This window comes from Staurois parvus, unplaced genomic scaffold (assembly GCF_062004578.1).
Source record: "Staurois parvus isolate SC_StPar_1 unplaced genomic scaffold, SC_StPar_1.0 ptg000154l, whole genome shotgun sequence".
Classification (NCBI taxonomy): Eukaryota; Metazoa; Chordata; class Amphibia; order Anura; family Ranidae; genus Staurois; species Staurois parvus.
This window is the reverse complement of record NW_028317950.1, coordinates 9975193-9996448: the sequence shown is the minus strand read 5'-3', so window position 1 is coordinate 9996448 and position 21256 is coordinate 9975193. Positions and strand designations below refer to the sequence as shown.

Here is a 21256-nt window from a genome sequence, read left to right as displayed (position 1 = left end):
CGGATTCAATCCCGAGCTGCGCTCCCTGAGGCCACTGACACAGATATCGGGAATCGGCCCTGCTTCCTTGTAACTGGCTTTGATTGACAGCAGGGGAGCCAATGGCTCTGGCTGCCTAAGCAAAGCCTGTGATATTGGGAAGTGAAAGGAGAAAGCCAGTGCAGACAGGCACAGTGTTGGATCAAGTGAGGTAAGTATTAGGGGGGGTTGAGGGGCAATACTTTTACCTAAAAATTACCTTAATGTAAAAATGCATTTAGGCTTTAGAACCATTTTAATAACATTAAATTACAATACGGCTTGTGGCGCGATTGTATATGCTATACAATCTTTTTTTATTTGCTATATATTTTTATTTGGCTAGGCTTCCTGATGGCGACAACAGTGGAGCAAGTCTGTGCAATGTGTCCTGAAAAGGCCATGTGTCATCTCCATGGGAAAACCATGTGAAAGGGTGATAGGGTGATAAAAACAAGTGGGAGAGGACCTGCACATGGACTTTCATGGAAACATCAATAGGTACTAATTCAATGAATGCTGCAGATTTGAAAATATTGAATATAATTTCAGAAATAACATTAACATGTAAAGTAATATACCTTCAATCTGAACATCAGTTCAAAGATGAGTGAATTTTACCACCATGCCCAATCTGCTGAATTTTTAGCAAAACTGAAAGAGAATTGTCTGGGCACAACCATTTGCTGCATTTAGCATTAACAATTTTGATTAAGATGTAAAAATCTCAACTCTATTTGCCAATAAACCCCTCCTAAAAGACATCTGTCATTTTCAAGTGAGAGGTTCTCTTGAAAGTTCACTTAGCCTACCTAATGAAACTCATCATTCACGCACTTCCCTTTTGCTGTTACCCTGTTGAAGCTGTAGGACTAACTCTTGTCCATGTAAGATTTGTGTCAGAGCTTTAATTGTTAATGACCTGCTCCCCTCCCTCACGTGTTTCAGGCATGGCCATTGAACATTCAGAGCCGGGTCTGCATGTGCAGACTGATAGCTTTCCTCCAAGTATATACCCGTATTAGAGCATTCACAATCAGCATTTATGGTATATCTAACCCAGCTAGTACTTTCTGCCCACAGCAAGCACAGTTTTCCTTTAATTCTGCCATATTGCATTCATCTAGGTCAGCCTTTCTCAACCAGGGTGCCCAGGCACCCTGGGGTGCCTTGAGGTTTCTTCACTGGTGCCTTGGAAGATGTCTAAAAATTGCCCAAAACTTGTATACAAGACAGCGGGTGAAACAAGCCACAGGTTTTCATTGTGCACTATTATGACCTTCTAGCCGCCGGCGTCCTGACAACCAATGACATCATCAGTTGATAAGGAGGATGTCAGCTGCCTGCACAGCAACCTAGTTTGACCCTCCCCTGCCCCTCTCCATCAGTGCTGGGGTTACATTAGCTCAGTGATGGAGAAAAACTGAGGGAGAGGAGAAACACTGGAATACTAGTCAGTACCAGTGTGCAAAAGTGTATTTGCTTTGGAAGAAAAAATCACCTGTAATGTTTGGTGTCCCACATGTGTGGATGTTGCTGCGTTACATAAAACTATTAGAATAAATTTTCACATTTTAGAATAGGATGCCTCACGACTGTCCATAATTTTAAAGGGTGCCTTGACCAAAAAAAGGTTGAGAAACACTGGTCTAAGTTCACACTTATGCGTTCACACGTATGCGTTTTCGACAAAACGTTTTCTGCAAAGCGCATTGCAGTCCATTTAACATGTTTTCCTATGGGACAGGTTCACATCTCCTCATTTTCCCCAGGTGCGTATTTTGGAAAAAGGTCAGGAACCTTTTTTTTCCCCATACGCAAAACAATGCATTTTTGGGTTTATAGACTTCAATGGAGACGCGTCAGAAAAGCATATCCAACACAACAAACACTTTTCTCCTGCACTAGGAAAGGACTCAGTAGACCCAATAGGAATGTTCTGGAATTTTCTGGAATATGCACTACTTTCTGCCCTCAACAGACCGGGGTGGTCCAAATACACTAGATGCAAATGGAGAAACAGAAAAAGGGTGCACCGACCTAGTGCATTATCGTTTAAAATATTTATTGAAGAAACAAAGTATGTATCATACTCACAACAGACATAAAAACACAGGCATGTCAACCTTTTGGCTCTGAGGAAGAGGTTGTGTCCATGAAACGCGTTAGCCAGTTGCTCATCCAGGGTTCTATCGTATGGACTCAGATGTTGTTTGGATCATACATCTTGTTCAGTTTGACATGTCTGTGTTTTTATGTCTATTGTGAGTATGATACATACTTTGTTTCTTCAATATTTTAAACGATAATGCACTAGGTCGGTGCGCCCTTTTTCTGTTTCTCCATTTGCGTCAGAAAAGCATGTAGTGCGTTTTTGATGCATTTTGCATTTTATTCTGCCCAGCAACAAGTTGAAAGAAAAATGCAAAACACAACAAAAACGCAGCAAAAACACGTGCAAAAAGGGAAAGAAAGGGTAATTCTGACTGATAGCTGAAGGCTGTCTGAGCTAGTCTGAAGGCTGGTTATTGGCATACAGCCCAATAAATAATGTTGTACAGTAATAATCGAAGTTTAGATTTCATTTAAAATTTTAGTTCCGATTGACTGCCATGACCATTGCTGCTCAGCAGCTGCTGTCAAGATGTTCCTTCATGTGGGGAGTGTTATTCTGGTTCTAATATAGATTCATGAAGTCACTGTTTTCACTACGTCCATCCAAGTTTTATCCTGTGTTGAGCCCTGATGAAGTAGGGGTGGTGGTGTTGCCCCAAAAACGTGATGGATGATTTTATATGACTTTTTTCTTTTACAAACTAAAGTGATCTTGGATTAATTCATCCAGTTTTGATCCTTTCTGTATTTCTATGGTTTGAGTTACTGTTGGCTACCCATCGAGGGAAATCTGGCCTTGCCATAGCTATCAAGCTTCCTGGAAGTTTTCTATCATCTGACTACGCATGCAAGTCTAAAAGTTCCCAGCACCTTTTTTTGAGTATGTTGTTCAGGTTGACATGATCTGCACACTCAATTCCTGGCAAGGGCAGTAAGCTATAAAAAGGTAAAGAGTGAAAACTCACCTTCCTCTCGGCCCTCCTTCAAATCCATCTTTACCGAATGAGGAACACAACACAAGGCCCACACCAGCAGTCTTCTCTGCCTAAAAAAAAGGTGCAAGCTTGTTATTAGGACAACGGTGTATAAAGAAACAAATATGAAACCTTTATTCTTTTGTCATACAGTGGAGAAAGGCTAAACCTTTGTAAGATTTTTATTTTTAAGTTCTGTCTGGGTCCCTGCTGTGATGATTTTCTCTTACTTCCTGTACAGGAAACAGTTGTCATTAAACAGGAAGTAAAGGAACAATTTCCAATAAAGACACTTGTTCCAAGGGAATCTGTCAGGAGAGGGTTTTTAAGACCCCACGCACACTGGGCATTTAGCCCTGGTGCATGAGGCTCTGATGTTTAGCCATGAGTGGGGGCACAGGTGTGCCCTTCTAGCAGCCTGTCAAGCTCTATGAAAGACTGACAGCTGCTGCAGCTGGACGGTGCACCTAGCGGTAGTATGTACCCAGGGATGAATTTCCAGAATGCAAGAAGTCTGTATTTGGGGCAATTGTCCCTGGGCACATACTGCACTAAACAATCATACTCATGGTGCACTGAAATGAAAATTCTGGACCGAAACCGAAAATTCAGGATGCACTTCACCAAAAACCAAAATGTTTTTGTTTTTTTTTTTAATATTTTTTATATACAAATTGTATTCTATTTGACTTTTTAATTAATATAATGAATTTAAATTAATGTGAATTTAAAAAGCACAATCCAGTAATGCAAAATAACTTTTATTGAAAGTAACACAAAAATTGGACAGAAAATAAAATGAAATATATATATATATGCAATAAAAAAAACTTAAATAGAAGAGTTTTTGCATTGTAGCCAACGGGGGTGTTTTTGCATTGAAGTCAGTAGGACCGGATTTTGCATTGAAGTCAATAGGGGGCATTTTTGGACTGAAGTCAATTGGACGCAATTCTGCATTGAAGTCAATGGGACGCAATTCTGCATTGAAGTCAGTTATCATTATCAGTATAATGCCCAGAGGCATAGCTGGGGGGGGGGCAGGGGGTACATATGTACCCGGGCGCCAAAATGAGGCTTACAACCAGGGGCGTATTTGCCATGAGGCAAACAAGGCGTTTGCCTAGGGTGGCACTTTTTAGGGGGCGGCGCAGTGCCGCCACCCCCCCCTTCCAGGCTGTATGCCAGCGGGCTGCTGTGTCTTACCTGGCTCCGTGTCCCAATCCCACGACGATCCAGTCCAGGAGGCGCTGCTGGAGGAGGGGTAGAGAGGTCCGCAGGGCCAGTGTCTTCTTTTCCCTGGTCGCGATGTGTGGGCGGGAAGACATGCCGCCCCTGTCATCTGGCCACACCCTCGGGATCACTGGACAGCCTATGGCAGCTTGTACCTCCCTCTGCAAACTCCACCTCCTCCCCAGTGATTGGGCGCCAGAACTGTAGCTCAGGAAAGGCACACAGGCGGCCAATCACCTGCGAGGAGGCGGAGCTTGGAGAGGAGGAGCCGAGCGGCAGCGTGAAGATCGAGTGAGGGAGCGGCCGGAGCAAGTGAAGAAGACAGCTGACCGGTAAGTTTGCCGTGCAGATGGTGCTGCTGCAACCAGGTATGCTGGCTGTGGATGGAGAGGGAAGGAGCCTAGGCTGGAGCAGGGGTCAGCAAGGTAAGTGTCATTGGTGTCAGTGGGAGGAATAGTGCCCCATCATTGGTGTCACTGATGTGATTAAACGGGGAAGGGGGCTGGGGCGCAATTTTATAGTTCGTCCCTGGGCGCAAAATATCCTAGCTACTCCTCTGATAATGCCGATAACTATTTTTGACTGATAATTTTCGATGGCCGATATATCAGTGCATCACTAATTCATACCACTAGGTACACTGTCAAGCCACATCCAGCTGCAACAGCTGTCAGCCTGTTCCAGAGTTTGACAGGCTGTCCACAGTGGGGGGCTGGATGGGAAACCCGTGCCCTCCACCCACAGCTAAACAGCAGAATCCTATGCACCAAGGCTAAAAGCATTGAAGATGCAATTAGGCACTCTAAATGCGTCTAAAGATGGGTATACACTAGTAGAATTTAGAATTTTTCATTGTAAGAACATTTGTTTGTTTTTCTAATCATTAGTGGGGACAAATCAATTTTCGTTTTCGACTGCAGTGACAAAAAAATTCAAAGAAGCAGAATGGAAAATCTTTCTTGAATGCACAACTTTCTAAATGTGTGTTTTTGCAGTATAGTCCATTCATTTCAAAATCAAATGTTAAAAGCAAACAAAATTTTGAACTACTTTTGAACGACATTAGAATGTTCTCAGAATTTTGGTACGAATATTCATTCGAAATTCTACAAGTGTATACCCACAGCTTAAAGTGGAAGTAAAGGCAAAAGCGAACTAACTCTAAACCTAGCCCCATCCACATTCTAAGCCTAATCTATCTAACCCTGTAAAGAAAATATCGCTTGCCAAATTTGCTGCCGTTCCGGTCCGGGTTCCAGGCTGAGCGGTCAGTGGCAGCTTCAGTGTATAGGAGCGGAAACAGACAACAGAAGTCCCATAGTACGTCTATGGGTCATGTCACTTCCCAAGGCATTTCCCAGCTGTTGTCGGGTTTCTCCTGTACACAGAGAGCGCAGCTGCAGTCCGGACCGGAGCAGATGCAGAATAGGTAAGTATAGCAATCTTTTCTGTACAGGGCTAGATAAATTAAGCTTAGAATGTGGGTGGGAGTAGGTTTAGAGTCGGTTAGGTTTTGCCTTTACTTTCACTTTAATGCATGTACTACTGTGAAGCTAAACTACCACTACTACCACCTCTACGCCGATGACACGCAAATCTACCTCTCTACCCCTCGCCTCACCCCTTCAGTCTCCACCCGAATCACCCGCCTACTGAACGACAGATTGGATGTCACTCCACTTCCTCAAACTAAACCTTTCCAAAACCGAGCTCCTAGTTTTCCCCCCAGCTTGCGCCTCCCCCCCCCAACCTCTCCATCACGACCAATAACGCCATCATCAGTCCCACCCCGCAAGCCAAAGTCCTAGGTGTCACTCTAGACTCCAATCTGTCCTTCCAGCCCCATGTCCAATCGCTGGCAAATTCATGCAGGCTCCACCTCTGCAACATCTCCAAAATACGTTCGTTCCTAACCCGACGCTACTAAACAACTCATTCACTCCCTTGTTATCTCACGACTTGACTACTGCAACTCCCTCCTCACTGGCCTACCCCAACACAGGCTATCCCCGCTTCAGTCTATCCTGAACTCTGCGGCCAGACTCATCCACCTTACTAATCGTTCTGTATCCGCCACCCCCCTCTGTCATTCCCTCCACTGGCTTCCGATTGCCCAACGCATAAAATTCAAACTTCTAACATTGACGTAGAAAGCTATTCATAATATTGCCCCAAACTACCTCACCGACCTGATATCCAAATACCACCCAACCCGTACTCTCCGCTCCTCACAAGACCTCCTACTCTGTAGCTCCCTGGTTTCCTCCTCCCATGCCCGACTCCAGGACTTCGCCAGGTCTTCCCCCATCCTCTGGAACTCACTACCCCAATCCATCAGACTGTCACCTACCCTCCTCTCCTCTAGGCTCACCCTGAAAACCCATCTCTTCAGGGAAGCCTACCCCGCCCTCACCTAACAACCGATCTCCTCCACTCCTCCTACCACTCCATCCCCCACAGCTATTTCCTCCTGTACCACTACCCCCTCTCTAATAGATTGTAAGCTCCAAGGAGCAGGGCCCTCAAACCCCTTGTGTATTGTATTGCTACTGTATTGTCTCATTTACTGTCTCCCACTCTAATGTACAGCGCTGAGCAAACTTTTTGGCGCTATATATATACTGTATAATAATAAACCTGCTTTAAGGCTAGGTTCACACCTATGCAGTTTGCGTTTGATCAGTTTCTGCAGTGCGTTTTTGCACATGCGTTTTTGATGCATTTTGCGGTTTTAATTGTTGCTAAGCAGATTTAAAACGCAAAATGCATAAAAAATGCATCAAAGCACACTACATGCTTTTCTGCAGCATTTCCATTGAAGTCTATAGAAGCAAAAATGCAACTTTTTGCGTTTAAAAAAGCCCCTGATCCTTTCCAAAAAACATACCGAAAACGCAGAGATGTGAACCTGTCCCATAGGAAATCATGTTAAATGGATTGTAGTGCATTTCTGCAAAACGCTGAAAAAAACGCTTAGGTGTGAACCTGGGGTAAAGCAGGAACATCTAATTTCAGGAAAAAGTGGTCTGGTAGGCATAAAAGTCTCAGATCACTTCTCCTTGGTTTGGAAAAGCTAAACACTGAAGTGCCAGTATGAATAAAGCCTTAAGCTGGTAATAATTAAAATAATAATAATCGTTACTTGTGATTTTGCAGCCCATAGCAACAACTTTTCTGCCATTTGCAAGCCTGAACTGGAAAAATGGGAACTAAACTCCCATCGGTTGTGAACTCCATCAAATACAATTTTATGTTTGATGAAAATTAACAGACAAAAGCTGAACAAAAGAAAAAAAATGTTATCCAAGACAGCTATTTACATTTTGTAAGGAATCTATCATGAAGGAAATATATTTTTGGATTGTGGTAGGAAATGAGAGAACCAGCAGACTTTGCACACAATGCTCCTGCTGGGAATTGACCCCAGAAGCCCGAGACTGTGAGGGCAAGCGTTTTTAACCACACTGATCTACCTTTAGTGCACAGATGTAATTCAATAACTGGACATGTGAGAAGCGAAAGCTGGAGCTAAAATCAGACCATTAATCCTGTAATTGTAAAGCATTCAAAATGTTGCCGTTGCAGAGTAGCAGCAGTCAGAAAAGTAATATGAAGTATACAGAGAATATATGATCTAGCGAGGACGTGTGAGCATTACTTGATCTGTGAATGATCCTGGTACACGGAGGGGAAATAAAACTTGGCTACTGCTGACACTCTAAGCTAGGAGCTGGTGCCCTCTACTGGACAGCACCCAGTGATGCGATGTGTTGGATATTTTCAAATGCACGCAATGTACTTTTAATGATATTATTATTATTATACAGGATTTTTATAGCACCAACAGTTTGCTCAGCGCTTTACAATATAACGGGAGACAATACAGCAATAATACAGTTCAATACAAGAGGGATTTGAGGGCCCTGCTCCTTGGAGCTTACAATCTAGGAGGGAGGGGCTAGTGGTACAAAAGGTAATAACTGTGGGGGATGGACTGGTAGGAAGAGTAGAAGACTCCATTATTAGCTGAGGGTAGGATAGGCTTCCCTCAAGAGATAAGTTTTCAGAGATTAGCTAAAAGTGAGCAGAGTAGGCGATAGTCTGATAAATTGGGGTAGAGAGTTCCAGAGGATGGGGGAAGCTCTGTAGAAGTCCTGGAGACAAGCATGGAAGGAGGAGACAAGGGAGCTAGAGAGCAGGAGGTTGTGCGAGGAGCGGAGAGTACGGTTTGGGTGATATTATACAAGATTTATATAGCGTCAACAGTTTGCGCAGCGCTTTACAAAATATTACAACAGCATCTTTAAAGCCCTGTACACACGATGAGAATATCGGATGAATGATCGTCCGTTTTTTTTCTGCATGCTAGTCTCCATATCGAAAATGAGGAGGTTACTAAAGTTACGAAAATTGTTAATAAAAATTCAGAAGTGATGTAATATATTGTATTGTATTTTTGGACGAAAACTGTACTGATTAATTGAAAATCGTAAGATATGGTATCGTATGAGAAACAATGGCGGGAGATGCTCTCAATGAACTGTGAAGGCACTGATGGGCACCCTCATAGTTCATTGACCCTTCCTCCAGCTTTGTAACTGTCTGCCTGTAAGGAGGTACAGGCAGGCCAGCTGGAGGCAGTATCTGTAGAAGCCTTACATTGCACCTGTAATCTACTAATCGTGGGTGCAATGCTCTGCAGGATCATCAGAAAAAAAAAAATGAATGCACATTTTTTGGCTGTACTTCTCCTGTAGGTCACAGGAGTGCAGTTTGCTCTGCACTCCTGTGACCAGCCGATGAAGTGGGCTAAAAGGCAATGCTGGATAACATCACAGAGCTGTTCCAGGCTCTGAAAAGATCCTGATCACCTGGCCTGCATTAAAAAACGATTATTACATAGTAAAACATTGCTGTTTCAAAGCAATTCACATTTATTTTGTCCCTCCTGCTTTGTCCTGTGCCCTGCCTGCATTTTGACTGTTCTTTCTGCCTGGAAACTTAGAAAAGTCCATGGCGTCCAAAAAGCGTCCCTTTATGTCAAAATAGGTTTTAGACCGGCTAGAGAACAGCGATAGTAAATCAGAACCGCTTTCAGAATTGAGTGATAATGATTTGTGGGGAATTTCGTCATCAGACACTGAAAACGATTCTGTGACTTTGCTCAGTGATGTGCGAACTTGGCGCAATATTTCAAATTTCAGTGTTTTTGGTTTGATTATATTATTGAATTAAATTTATTATATTATTATTTTTTATGAGTATTTATTAAATTATAAATTTATGATTTCGTGTTTCAAGTTTTATCATATCCAGAATGTTTACTAGACTCTTGTTCAGACAGATTTCAGTGAGTTATTCCTAAATTACAGCCTACAATAAAAAAACTACATATTTCCATGCAAAAAAATGGTACCGCTTTCAGCACCAAAAATCTGAAATAATCATACCGCTAGGGAGGTTAAAGGTGGGAAAAGTTCTGAAATGATTTATCTTATCTGATTTTTTTTTTACATCACAGAAACCTGACATTTTTCTAGGGGTGTGTAGACTTTTTATATCCACTGAATGACTTTTTTGATCCTGTGGTCAAGTCTTTGGGCCATGGCTATATGCTGTGTACATCATGCACTGCTCTCTTTTAGTGGCAAGTATGAAGCATGGCTTCAATAGCTAGCAAGTCACTGATCCAGAGCAAGCACATAGGACAGGGGGTTCAGGAATTTTTAGCCTTACTGGCTGCACGCCGATAATGACTCAACAAGTAATGAAGCCAAGATCAGGATGACAGAGCAGAGGCTATCAGCAATGGAAGCTCCTATATTTTTCCGCACAGATTCTGTTTAAAATGGACCTGAAGACACCACCAAATTCTTTGTGCCTAAGCACAGTGGTACAGTGGTCCTTACAATATAAACATGGGTAATTGGCAGCCACTCAGCATCTCTGCCTGAAACCTGATCATCCCATTAACAAAGACCATTTGAAAAATGTTTAGGAACTAGTCATGTGACGCTAAACGAATCAAGGTGTACCTTTTTTTTTTCAGGAAAGACATTTTACCACTAGTTTTAAAGACAGAATAACCACAAAGGTAACCAATGAGATCAGAGGGAGGTCACATGTTCAGACATGTGAACGCTTCTGCGCCACCCAAATGGCCGCATCATGTAACCAATCATGCTTTGCCTGCGATAGAGGATGAGCTTCCAGGTTTACCAAGATGAAAACAATAGCAACTGGACAAAGTTCTTCTCAACCAGGGGTGTTGGTCATATTATTTACCAATTGGGATGCAATAAGACCAGAATGGGAAACTGTCATGAAACGTGCATGGGCACCATAAGTATGGCTGTGGGGTGGTACTTTGACAACAGGTTCAATTACTCTGTCTGCCTCCCAGGCTGTGACCATCCCATCCTACAGTCACTAAGTAGGAGCCTATACACTAGGGCATAGCAGCAATGGCAACAATGACACTAAGCCATATAAAAGGTAGCACTTCCCCTGGGATAGAGGTATGTGGCCCTCATTAGCCAGGGGCGGGGGGATAGATGCCTTAGGACACCATGAACAAAAGGAAATTGTTAATTGCTACCCTCATTTTTAAGAACATTAGGAGGGAGGCATCCGCAGTCATGCAAATTTACCGACTCCTAAGCAGATGCCTCTGCAGCCCGGCTGTGTTAAGTAATCCGCTGTCCAAGCCTTGCCTAATTAAACAGTGCCCTTGTCAATAAGACAGCCAGCGCTGGTGTGACTGACGCTTTGTAAATATTGGCAAGATGGTCTTCTCTATTTCCTTTTTTTCTTGTCATTGAATTTAGCAGCTGGATGATGCTCCCTGGACAAACCCCCCATTCCCCCACCCCGCCAAGCATGTATCATCTGTCACGCTTCCTGGACCACCGGCTCAAAGTTACACCAAGCAGCTTTGTAAGCCAAGCCGAGCCTGTCCACGTCCCCAGAACCCCTGGGGGGAAACCTTTCTATACACTGCTGTGAGTTAGTCATTACAATAGGAGGGTAATGTGACAAAGGGCTCAGAGGAGGCACAGACTGCAGAAAAGTGAGCCGTTTGGGAATGTCTTTAGAGAGGAGTGTCCAAGTGTCCATCATTGTCGGGATGCCAATGGCAAACTAGAGGGGAGGGTTTGCTGCTCCTGGCATTGAGAGCATTCAGTGATAGCAACACCATTTACAGGTCTGAATAAGTCAATAGATTGCTCAGCCAATGAATGCGGAACAAAACAGACAAATGCACCAAAACACATGTAAGTGAACTGGTTTATAGCCCAAAATATTTGCAGCACAGCACAGTTGTAAGGTGACACTACAACCCAGAACTTGGAGTTTGGTAGCCTCACAGTCTCCAACATACTCATATGCCTATGCCCGAACCTGGACCTGTAATATGTTAGGATCACAGCACTGTGCAATGTAATGTAGCTTGACAACTCCCAATCTCAGCCTGATTTCTGTTGTGCAGGGAATTGTCTTGTAGTAGAATGAGTGAAAATTTATTCAAAGTAGCCCTGTCACCAAAGGGTTTCTGGTACAAAAAAAACATACATGGAAAAAGAAGAGGCAATATACTAACTTTAGCTTATTTTCCAGTGACCCATTATAAAAAAATAATAATAATAATAATAATAATATTATATATATATATATATATATATACACACACACACACACACACACACATACAGTCAGGTCCATAAATATTGGGACATCGACACAATTCTAACATTTTTGGCTCTATACACCACCACAATGGATTTGAAATGAAACGAACAAGATGTGCTTTAACTGCAGACTGTCAGCTTTAATTTGAGGGTATTTACATCCAAATCAGGTGAACGGTGTAGGAATTACAACAGTTTGCATATGTGCCTCCCACTTGTTAAGGGACCAAAAGTAATGGGACAATTGGCTTCTCAGCTGTTCCATGGCCAGGTGTGTGTTATTCCCTCATTATCCCAATTAAAATGAACAGATAAAAGGTCCAGAGTTCATTTCAAGTGTGCCATTTGCATTTGGAATCTGTTGCTGTCAACTCTCAAGATGAGATCCAAAGAGCTGTCACTGTCAGTGAAGCAAGCCATCATTAGGCTGAAAAAACAAAACAAACCCATCAGAGAGATAGCAAAAATATTAGGCGTGGCCAAAACAACTGTTTGGAACATTCTTAAAAAGAAGGAACGCACCGGTGAGCTCAGCAACACCAAAAGACCCGGAAGACCACGGAAAACAACTGTGGTGGATGACCGAAAGAATTATTTTCCTAGTGAAGAAAACACCCTTCACAACAGTTGGCCAGATCAAGAACACTCTCCAGGAGGTAGGTGTATGTGTGTCAAAGTCAACAATCAAGAGATGACTTCACCAGAGTGAATACAGAGGGTTCACCACAAGATGTAAACCATTGGTGAGCCTCAAAAACAGGAAGGCCAGATTAGAGTTTGCCAAATGACATCTAATAAAGCCTTCACAGTTTTGGAACAACATCCTATGGACAGATGAGACCAAGATCAACTTGTACCAGAGTGATAGAAAGGGAAGAGTATGGAGTGAAGCATGGTGGTGGTCGTGTCATGGTGTGGGCATGTATGGCTGCCAATGGAACTGGTTCTCTTGTATTTATTGATGATGTGACTGCTGACAAAAGCAGCAGGATGAATTCTGAAGTGTTTTGGGCAATATTATCTGCTCATATTCAGCCAAATGCTTGAGTTATGATTATTATTCTGTCCCATTACTTTTGGTCCCTTAACAAGTGGGAGGCACATATGCAAACTGTTGTAATTCCTACACCGTTCACCTGATTTGGATGTAAATACCCTCAAATTAAAGCTGACAGTCTGCAGTTAAAGCACATCTTGTTTGTTTCATTTCAAATCCATGGTGGTGGTGTATAGAGCCAAAAATGTTAGAATTGTGTCGATGTCCCAATATTTATGGTCCTGACTGTACATACATATATACACACACATACACACTATATTGCCAAAAGTATTGGGACACCTGCCTTTACACGCACATGGACTTTAATGGCATCCCAGTCTGTGTCTATGGGAATGTTTGACCATTCTTCCAGAAGCGCATTTGTGAGGTCAGGCAGTGATGTCGGACAAAAAGGCCTGACTTGTAGCTCTAAAAAGGCCTGGCTCTAATTCATCCCAAAGGTGTTCTATTGGGTTGAGGTCAGGACTCTGTGAAGACCAGTCAAGTTCCTCCACCCCAAACTTGCTTATCCATGTCTTTATAGACCTTGCTTTGTGCACTGGTGCACAGTCATGTTGGAACAGGAAGGGGCCATCCCAAAACTGTCCAAACAAAGTTGGGAGCATGAAATTGTCCAAAATGTCTTGATATGCTGACACCTTAAGAATTACCTTCACTGGAAATAAGGGGCCAAGCCCATCCCCTGAAAAACAACCCCACACCATAATTCCCCCTCCACCAAACTTTACACTTTGCAGTCAGGCAAGTACCGTTCTCCTGGCAACCGTCAAACCCAGACATGTCCATCGGATTGCCAGACAGAGAAGCGTGATTCGTCACTCCAGAGAACACATCTCCACTGCTCTGTAAGGCTTGGCTGCAGCTGCTCGGTCATGGAAACCCATTCCATGATGCTCTCTATGCACTGATGCTGTGCTAATCTGAGGGCCACATGAAGTTTGGAGGTCTTTAACTATTGACCCTGCAGACAGTTGAAGACTCCTACACACTGTGCGCTTCAGCATGCGCTGACCTCGCTCTGTCATTTTACGTGGCCTACCACTTCATGGCTGAGTTGTTGTTCTTCCCAGTTGCTTCCACTTTGTTATAATACCACTAACAGTTGACCGTGGAATATTTAGTAGGCAATTTCACAGATGGATTTATTGCACAGGTGGCAACCTATCATGGTACCACGCTTGAAATCACTGAGCTCCTGAGAGCGATCTATTCTTTCACAAATATTTATAGAAGTAGTCTGCATGCCTAGGTGCTTGATTTTATACATCTGTGGCCAAGGAGGTGATTACAACACCTGAATCCAATGATTTGGAGGGTTGTCCCAATACTTTTGGCAATATACTGTACATAAACGCTCATGCAGTCTGAGCATGACTATATTATGGAGTCGTTAGAATGATGAGACGGTTTGATCAAGGCTACTTGTTGGATGGCCACATCCTAAGCCACAACTCAGATCTGCTGGGAATAGAATACGCTGCTGTGTCCAGAGAATTCTTGTACAGGCTAAGAGCCTGGATGGACCAAGAAAGTGCGTGAAACTGTTAGTTTTAATTTCAGCCTGTGCCTCCTCCCCTGGGGAAATCTTCACTCACTTCCTGTCCTAGAGATGGGAGTCACTAGGATAGCAAATGAGGTAACATTTCTCCTATGGAGTCACAGTAGAAAAAAAAAAAAAAGTTTTCTTCAAAGGAGTGGGGAAGGGTTATAGATCCTCTATCCAGTGCTACTGCTGTCCGTGTCCCTACCGATGATAATTTTCTTTCTCGTCATGACTTAATAACTGGTATCATTGGAAGAAGAAAGATGGCCTTTTCCCACAGGGACAAAGGCAACTGTGAAAACAGAGTTTACAACCTTCATCATTCTTTTCAAAAGTAACAAGAAAATCTGTCAGGATACGGCCTTTACGTGGATCTGAACTCAAAAAGTGAATATGTGCCATCTTATAAGGAACATTTGCAAATGTGAAAGCTGCATTTCTAGGTATATACTACATGATTACAAAGCTGTATAAGTTTTGTTTTTCATAATACATAATTAAAGATATTTTTAAATACAGGTAGTGTGAGTGTCTGAACTTGACCCGGTATCAGCTTCTTGCGGTCCCTTTATAGCAGTGCAGGAGTGTGTGTGGAAGAAGCAGTACAAGGAGCCAATCAGTTCATGTGCTAACAAGAAGAATGCTGAAAGGGGGAGAGAGAAAAGAGACAGAGAGATGAACTCATCACGGTTTTGCTTCTCCTTCCACTGGCCAATAACAGGCTGGAGCAGATCCAGTATGACCTGAGCTCAAAAGAAGTGGTTTGAATAACTGTGGCCATTAAACTGAGGACATCTAGAGAGGTAGAAAAAAAAAAGTACTGTAAGGCAGAACTCTGGATTGATTGAAGATGAATATTGCAGCAAAGGATAGTTTTTGTTTTTTTATCTTTTTATTTAACCATTAATTTTTATGTTGTTATATTTGTCTGGAGTTCTGCTTTAATTGTGCCTAAGCAGTACCCTGAAAGATTTACCTTATTTACATGCACTGACCAGCCAGCTGCAGGATGACCACAAACAATGCTGGTGACCAATCCTTTGCTCTCTTCCTCCAGCCAAAACACTTTATTTCTTTTTGGATAGAGTGAACAAGTCAGGACAGGCAGCAATCAGAAATCCCTCCAACAGGTACAAGCAAAACACATTATTAGTCAAATTAGGAAGGGTTAAAACATCTGACAATGTTTGTATTACTGTCTGTGCCCTCCTGTTGCAGTGACAACCACTCATATGGGTGTCACAGGAACAAGAAGTGAAAGAAAGTCGCCCCAATGGGGACACATACAAGAACATGGCAGAAATTTTAACTCCTCACCAGTCTACACAAAACTATGGCTGTGTTTACTTAAAGTTTATTTTATTCCAGCACAGTTTCAGCTTTGGTTAGAGTGGTGAAGACTTAGCTCCTCTATTGGGTTTTATTTATAGGTAATCACTCCAGTGGGGGTACAGAGAGCAATGAAGAACCTGACAGAGGTCCTAATACACGTGTCAAACACAACGTCCACGGGCAGAATCCGGCCTGCCAGGCCATTTCATGTAGCTCTCGAACCTCTCCTGCAGCTGTGGCACTCACCTTGGTTCTGCCCCCTCCTCTTATCCTGCACCTCTCTGTGCAGTCACAGCACCATCTAGTCTCCACCTCCCCTGGTCTCAGCATTCAGTAGATTCTGACAGCTGACTCCAACCCTCCTCTGGTCCTCCTGCAGACCATGCACTTTCTGCTTCTCAGCCCTGCCCCCATCTTCTTCCCGGCAGCAGCATTGGCCATTGGCTCCTGCTGCTGTCAATCACAGCCAGTGAGAAAACCAAAGAGGGGGCAGGGCAAGCTGCGGCTGTGTGTGTGTGAATGGGCACATAGAGCAGTGGCTCAGGAGCGTGCCTGCTTAGGTGCACCCATTGCAAACTGCTTGCTATGGGGGCACCTGACATGAGGGAGGGGTCAAGAGCACTGGGTGGGGACCCGAGAAGAGGAGGATCCGGGCTGCTCTGTGCAAAACCACTGCACAGAGCAGGTAAGTATAGACATTTTGTTTTTAAGAAAGAAAAAAAAAAAATTTGTATCACTTTAATTACTAAAACCAGTAATAATCAAATGCAGAGGCAATTATTTAGAGTAGATACATTTATATAGTCTTACAGATACAACCGGCCCTATGAAGACAACCATAATGCTGATGCATCCGGAGAATAAATTGAGTTTGACATCCATGTCCTAACCCTTCCCTAAACAAAAACAAAAAGTTGGCATGCATTATGAAATACTATGTAGTTCAATTTATAACTATATAGAAATATTTTTCTAGCTGTGAAATGTTTCCATTCGGTAACACTGACATGGAATTACCACAAGGTCACAGCACAGAGTCTTCAGCCTGACTCATGAAGAAGAAAATGTGACCCGGTCTACACCAAGGATCTTTCCAAATGATTCAACTACTTCCCGGAATAGGTAGAAATTAAATAATGACTTTACAACATGTGATGACATTTATAACTACCATAAAGTCCATCCTGTTGATGTTGATATGCAATCAGGAAAGTTTTTACACTTTAGCTGTTGGTACTACCCAAACTATCCATTTAATTGTATCCAGTCAAGCAGTACCTTGCATTACATAGAAATGATGTATATGGAGAGCAGGTATCGCTTTCAGTTCTCTAATAGTCTCCAGTAGGTTACGCTCACCATGGCACGCATTTTACGGCCTGTACATAAAATGTGGTCTGCGGTGTGGAGCCTGCGGTGCTTTATAATTATGCAATTTATTTTTTTTTATTAGTCTACAGTCCAGCCATATTGCTGTGTTTTGACTGTTGTTGTCGAAGGAGATTGTACAGTTAGCTTACAATGTGTATAATGGGCGTTAAGCTAGGTTCACATTAGTGTGGTTCTGCGTGTTGCATTTGTGTGGGCACAGCAGTCCATGCATTTCAATGGGCTGCTGTGCCTGCATGAAAAATGTTCCTGCACCTCCTTAAAATGCGGCCACATGGAAACTGCATGGTGCTTTGCCACAGCATTTTTCAGTGTGTGGGGGTGCCATTAAGAATTGATGGCACACGCGTGTTTTCTTTAGAGCACCGTGTTTTGTGTGCAAGAAAGCGTGCGATTTACACACAATCCCACATTCACAGTAATGTGAACCTAGCCTTAAACCTAAATGCCCAGAATTACACAAAAAACACACTTGCTGTGTGCCCCCTCCCCCATTGTCCCAGCCTGCGAGGGTTAAATGCTTGTTAGGCCTAGAGCTATTAAGGTGCAATACCTTATTCCTCACTCCTGGAGACTACGCCTATCTGCGCGAATAGTCCACAACGCCACTTCTCTAAGGTGCTTCAGATGGCAGTCGCACTCTGAATATCATCAAGCACAATGCACGACAAATAGCCCCACATTGTATGTGACGAGAAAATCGATCGCTCACAACCCAGAATGATAAAGTGTTACTAAACCCACATCAGTAAAATCAGTCTGTATATGCAGTAATGCATGTTTGTTATACTCACTGTGGAACCTAAGGGGTTAATCCTCCACATTGTGAGGACTTCTTCCAGAGTCTTCCTCTTATCTCTTGATAAGACATATCGGGTTGAGTCACTCTGCACATGCTCAGTTTGGATTGTATTGCTAGAGGGGTTTTTTTTTTTTTTTTCTTGGAAGGGTGCATGTGATCAGCACAGGGCCAATCAGCACCGTCTAAACAGAGAGTCAGAGGTTATGCATCCTCCTAGAGCAAAATGAAAACTCCTGCTACAAGCTTTAATGAGTGCTCTGCTGGACACTGATAGAAGTCACAAGACTGCTCTGATGAGAAAAGGTATTTAGCAGCTTATATTTACTAAAATAGTTGCCCTTCCATGTTCTGTGTAGTGTGGGAGACCAGATATAGTGAATGCGGGGTCCTGGGCAGGGGCGGACTGACAACTCATGGGGGCCCCGGGCAATAGGGGATCATGGGGTCCCTGTGTCCTTGCCCAAACTCAAAAAAGCCTATGAAAAAAGGTACATGGGGCATCTCATGGGGACCCCTACTGACCCCGGGCCCTCGGGCAGTGCCTGAGTTTCCAAATGGTCAGTCCGCCCCTGGTTCTGGGTTTAAGAGAAAAGAAGAGCACCAAAGCAAAGAATAAGTGTATTCCTCTACCCCTAGACTTAAAGTTGTTGTAAATGATAGGGCACTATATACTCTACATCAGCCTTTTTCAACCAGGGTGCCCAGGCACCCTGAGGTGTCTCAAGGTTTCTTTAGGGGTGCCTTGGCAAAATGCCTAAAAATTGCTCAATAAAATTGTATACAAGCCAATTAGTGGATCAAGCATGTCTTTGTGTTGTTGTTTTTGTTCATCAACGGTTTTCATTGTGTACCATTACAACATTCTAGCTGCCAGCCTCCTAACAACCAATGACATCATCCGTTGATAAAAAAAAACACCTTGGGCGCCTGCACAGCATCTATGTTTTCCCCTCCCCTACCCTTTTCTATCAACACTGGGGTTACAATAGCTGAGAGAGGGAGAAGAGAAACATTGGAATACTAGTCAGTACCAGTGTGCAAAGGTGTATTTGCTTTGGAAGAATAAATTGCCTATAACGTTAGGTGTCCTATGTGCGTGGATGTTGCTGTATTATGTAAAGCTATTCCTTTTTTACATTTTAGAATGGCATGCCTCGAGATTGTGCGTAAATGTAAGGTGTGCCTCGACTTGAGTAAAGGTTGAGAGAAAAACTTCTCTAGATCATGGGTACTCAACCTGTGGCCCTCCAGCTGTTGCGGAACTACAAGTCCCATGAGGCATTGCAAGGCTGACCGTTACAAGCATGACTCCCAAAGGCAGAGGCATGATGGAACTTGTACTCCCGTCACAACTGGAGGGTTACAGGTCAAGCAACCATGCTCTAGATATTCTAAGTGGGTCTGACAGCATTTAAAGAACAGTTCCCCTGTTCGGAGTGCTGTAATGGGGGAGATTCCTACACAGGGAATACCCCTCAGGCCTCAACCAAGGAAAGAAGGATGTGTACTGCAAAAGCAAAAGCCACAAAGAATAGAAATTGGCTATGGAAAAAGTAGTTTGCAGAGTGGGGGAAGGGAGGAAAGAAAGGTAATAGGTAATAGGTCAAGATGAAGGGTTGGAGTTGGGCCAGTACCAACTCCCATATGCAAAGTGAATACTTCAGATGTTTATTGGGCTTTGTGTAGAGTAGGGAAGGGTTAGAACCCCATGTGGGTCCACAAAGAATTTTATAGTAAGAGAAAGTCTAAAATGTGAGAGAAAATGCCACCTTTGACAGTTGACAGTGGGAGAGGTGACCCCACTGGAAGATTTCCCAATACTTTCGGTTTCAAACGACGATCACCAGGACAAATAGAAAGGGTGAATCTCCTAAGTGGGGGCACAAACAGTAAAAACCTGACAGAGGTTCTAATGCTTCCCCCAATCCATCTAAAACTACAACACCAGTTTACAACTTAGCGTTCATTTAGTGACTAATACTGAGTGTGATAAAGTCATTTTTGGGTGTGGTAGGTGTTTTGGTTATTTGTACCAAATGTGTGTGCGTGAAGATTTTCAGTAACAAAAGGTTTGTGTGAAAATAATCAAGCCGACTTTCAGAAGCCAAAAACTAATGTAGGGAAGGAGCCTTTGCTTGAGCCAGGACTGAAAGCAGCAGGAGAAGGGGAGGTGTCGACGCACAACACATTGCTGAATTCTCTAACTGGCATACTACAATTACCCCTCCACCTCCTCCTGATCTGTGTAATCTGCAGCCAATTGTCCCAGCAATAGCTTCCAATCTGTTCCAGCAATGGCCCCGGTAATGAGGCCAAATGACATTTGGGGACCGTGGTGAGAGCTCAGCTGGGCAAAATGCTTCTTATTGTTAGCTGTTGTTTATTTATCTACTAATTCAATTTCAGTCATACATTTTTTGATGAAGTAAAGTCAAACATGCCTAAAATTAATTACACATTTTTTTTTTGTTAATTTCAATTAAAGTGTCAGTCCACCCAAAAGTGATATTTTAGTTTGGATGGAGCCCTGTGGACTGAGGCTCAGTTCATACTATGCATCGCAGAGGAACATGCTGCGCATTCTTGTGCAATTCACATGTGATTTAGTGAAGTGTGACTTGAGCGCAATCATTTTGAATGGGTTCAAACTGCACTGCATCGCACCAAAAGAAGTGCATGCACTACTTTTTGGAAATGCATTGCAACCAGATTGCATGATACATTTATAGCATGCCAACCAGCTCAGGCAAATGCACTGTATTTGGGGTGTTAATACTGAAACCCGCTGCAGATCGTGAGTGAATTTTGAATGTAGTGCAGGAAACACGCACAGATCTTTCCCGAATTGCATTCTAGTGGGAACCTAGCTTGAGTCAGCCCCTAGCTTCTCATATGACTAAAGCTGGCCATACATGGGTCAGTTTTATTGTTCAGCCAGCAGGTTGAACTAAAAAAAACTGACTGCATTCCCTATCCACATATTTGACGGGACTCCCCACACCATCAAAATACACTGATCAGCACTGCAGCTGATTGGCTGCAAGCACTGAACGAATAGAAATTTTCCAGCACGACAGTTCATGAGAAATCAATTGTTAGAGA

The 21256-nt window shown here is 43.1% G+C and overlaps 1 protein-coding gene across 1 annotated transcript in view; it reads right to left on the bottom strand.

Moving 5' to 3' along the window:
- EXD3 (exonuclease 3'-5' domain containing 3) overlaps positions 1-21256 on the bottom strand; it is a 392849-nt gene that overhangs the window by 272578 nt on the left and 99015 nt on the right. Inside the window, exon 3 of the mRNA XM_089675029.1 lies at positions 3099-3178. Coding sequence (XP_089531155.1) covers positions 3099-3126 — 28 coding nt within the window. The 5' untranslated portion in view covers positions 3127-3178. The remainder of the gene's footprint in view (positions 1-3098; positions 3179-21256) is intronic.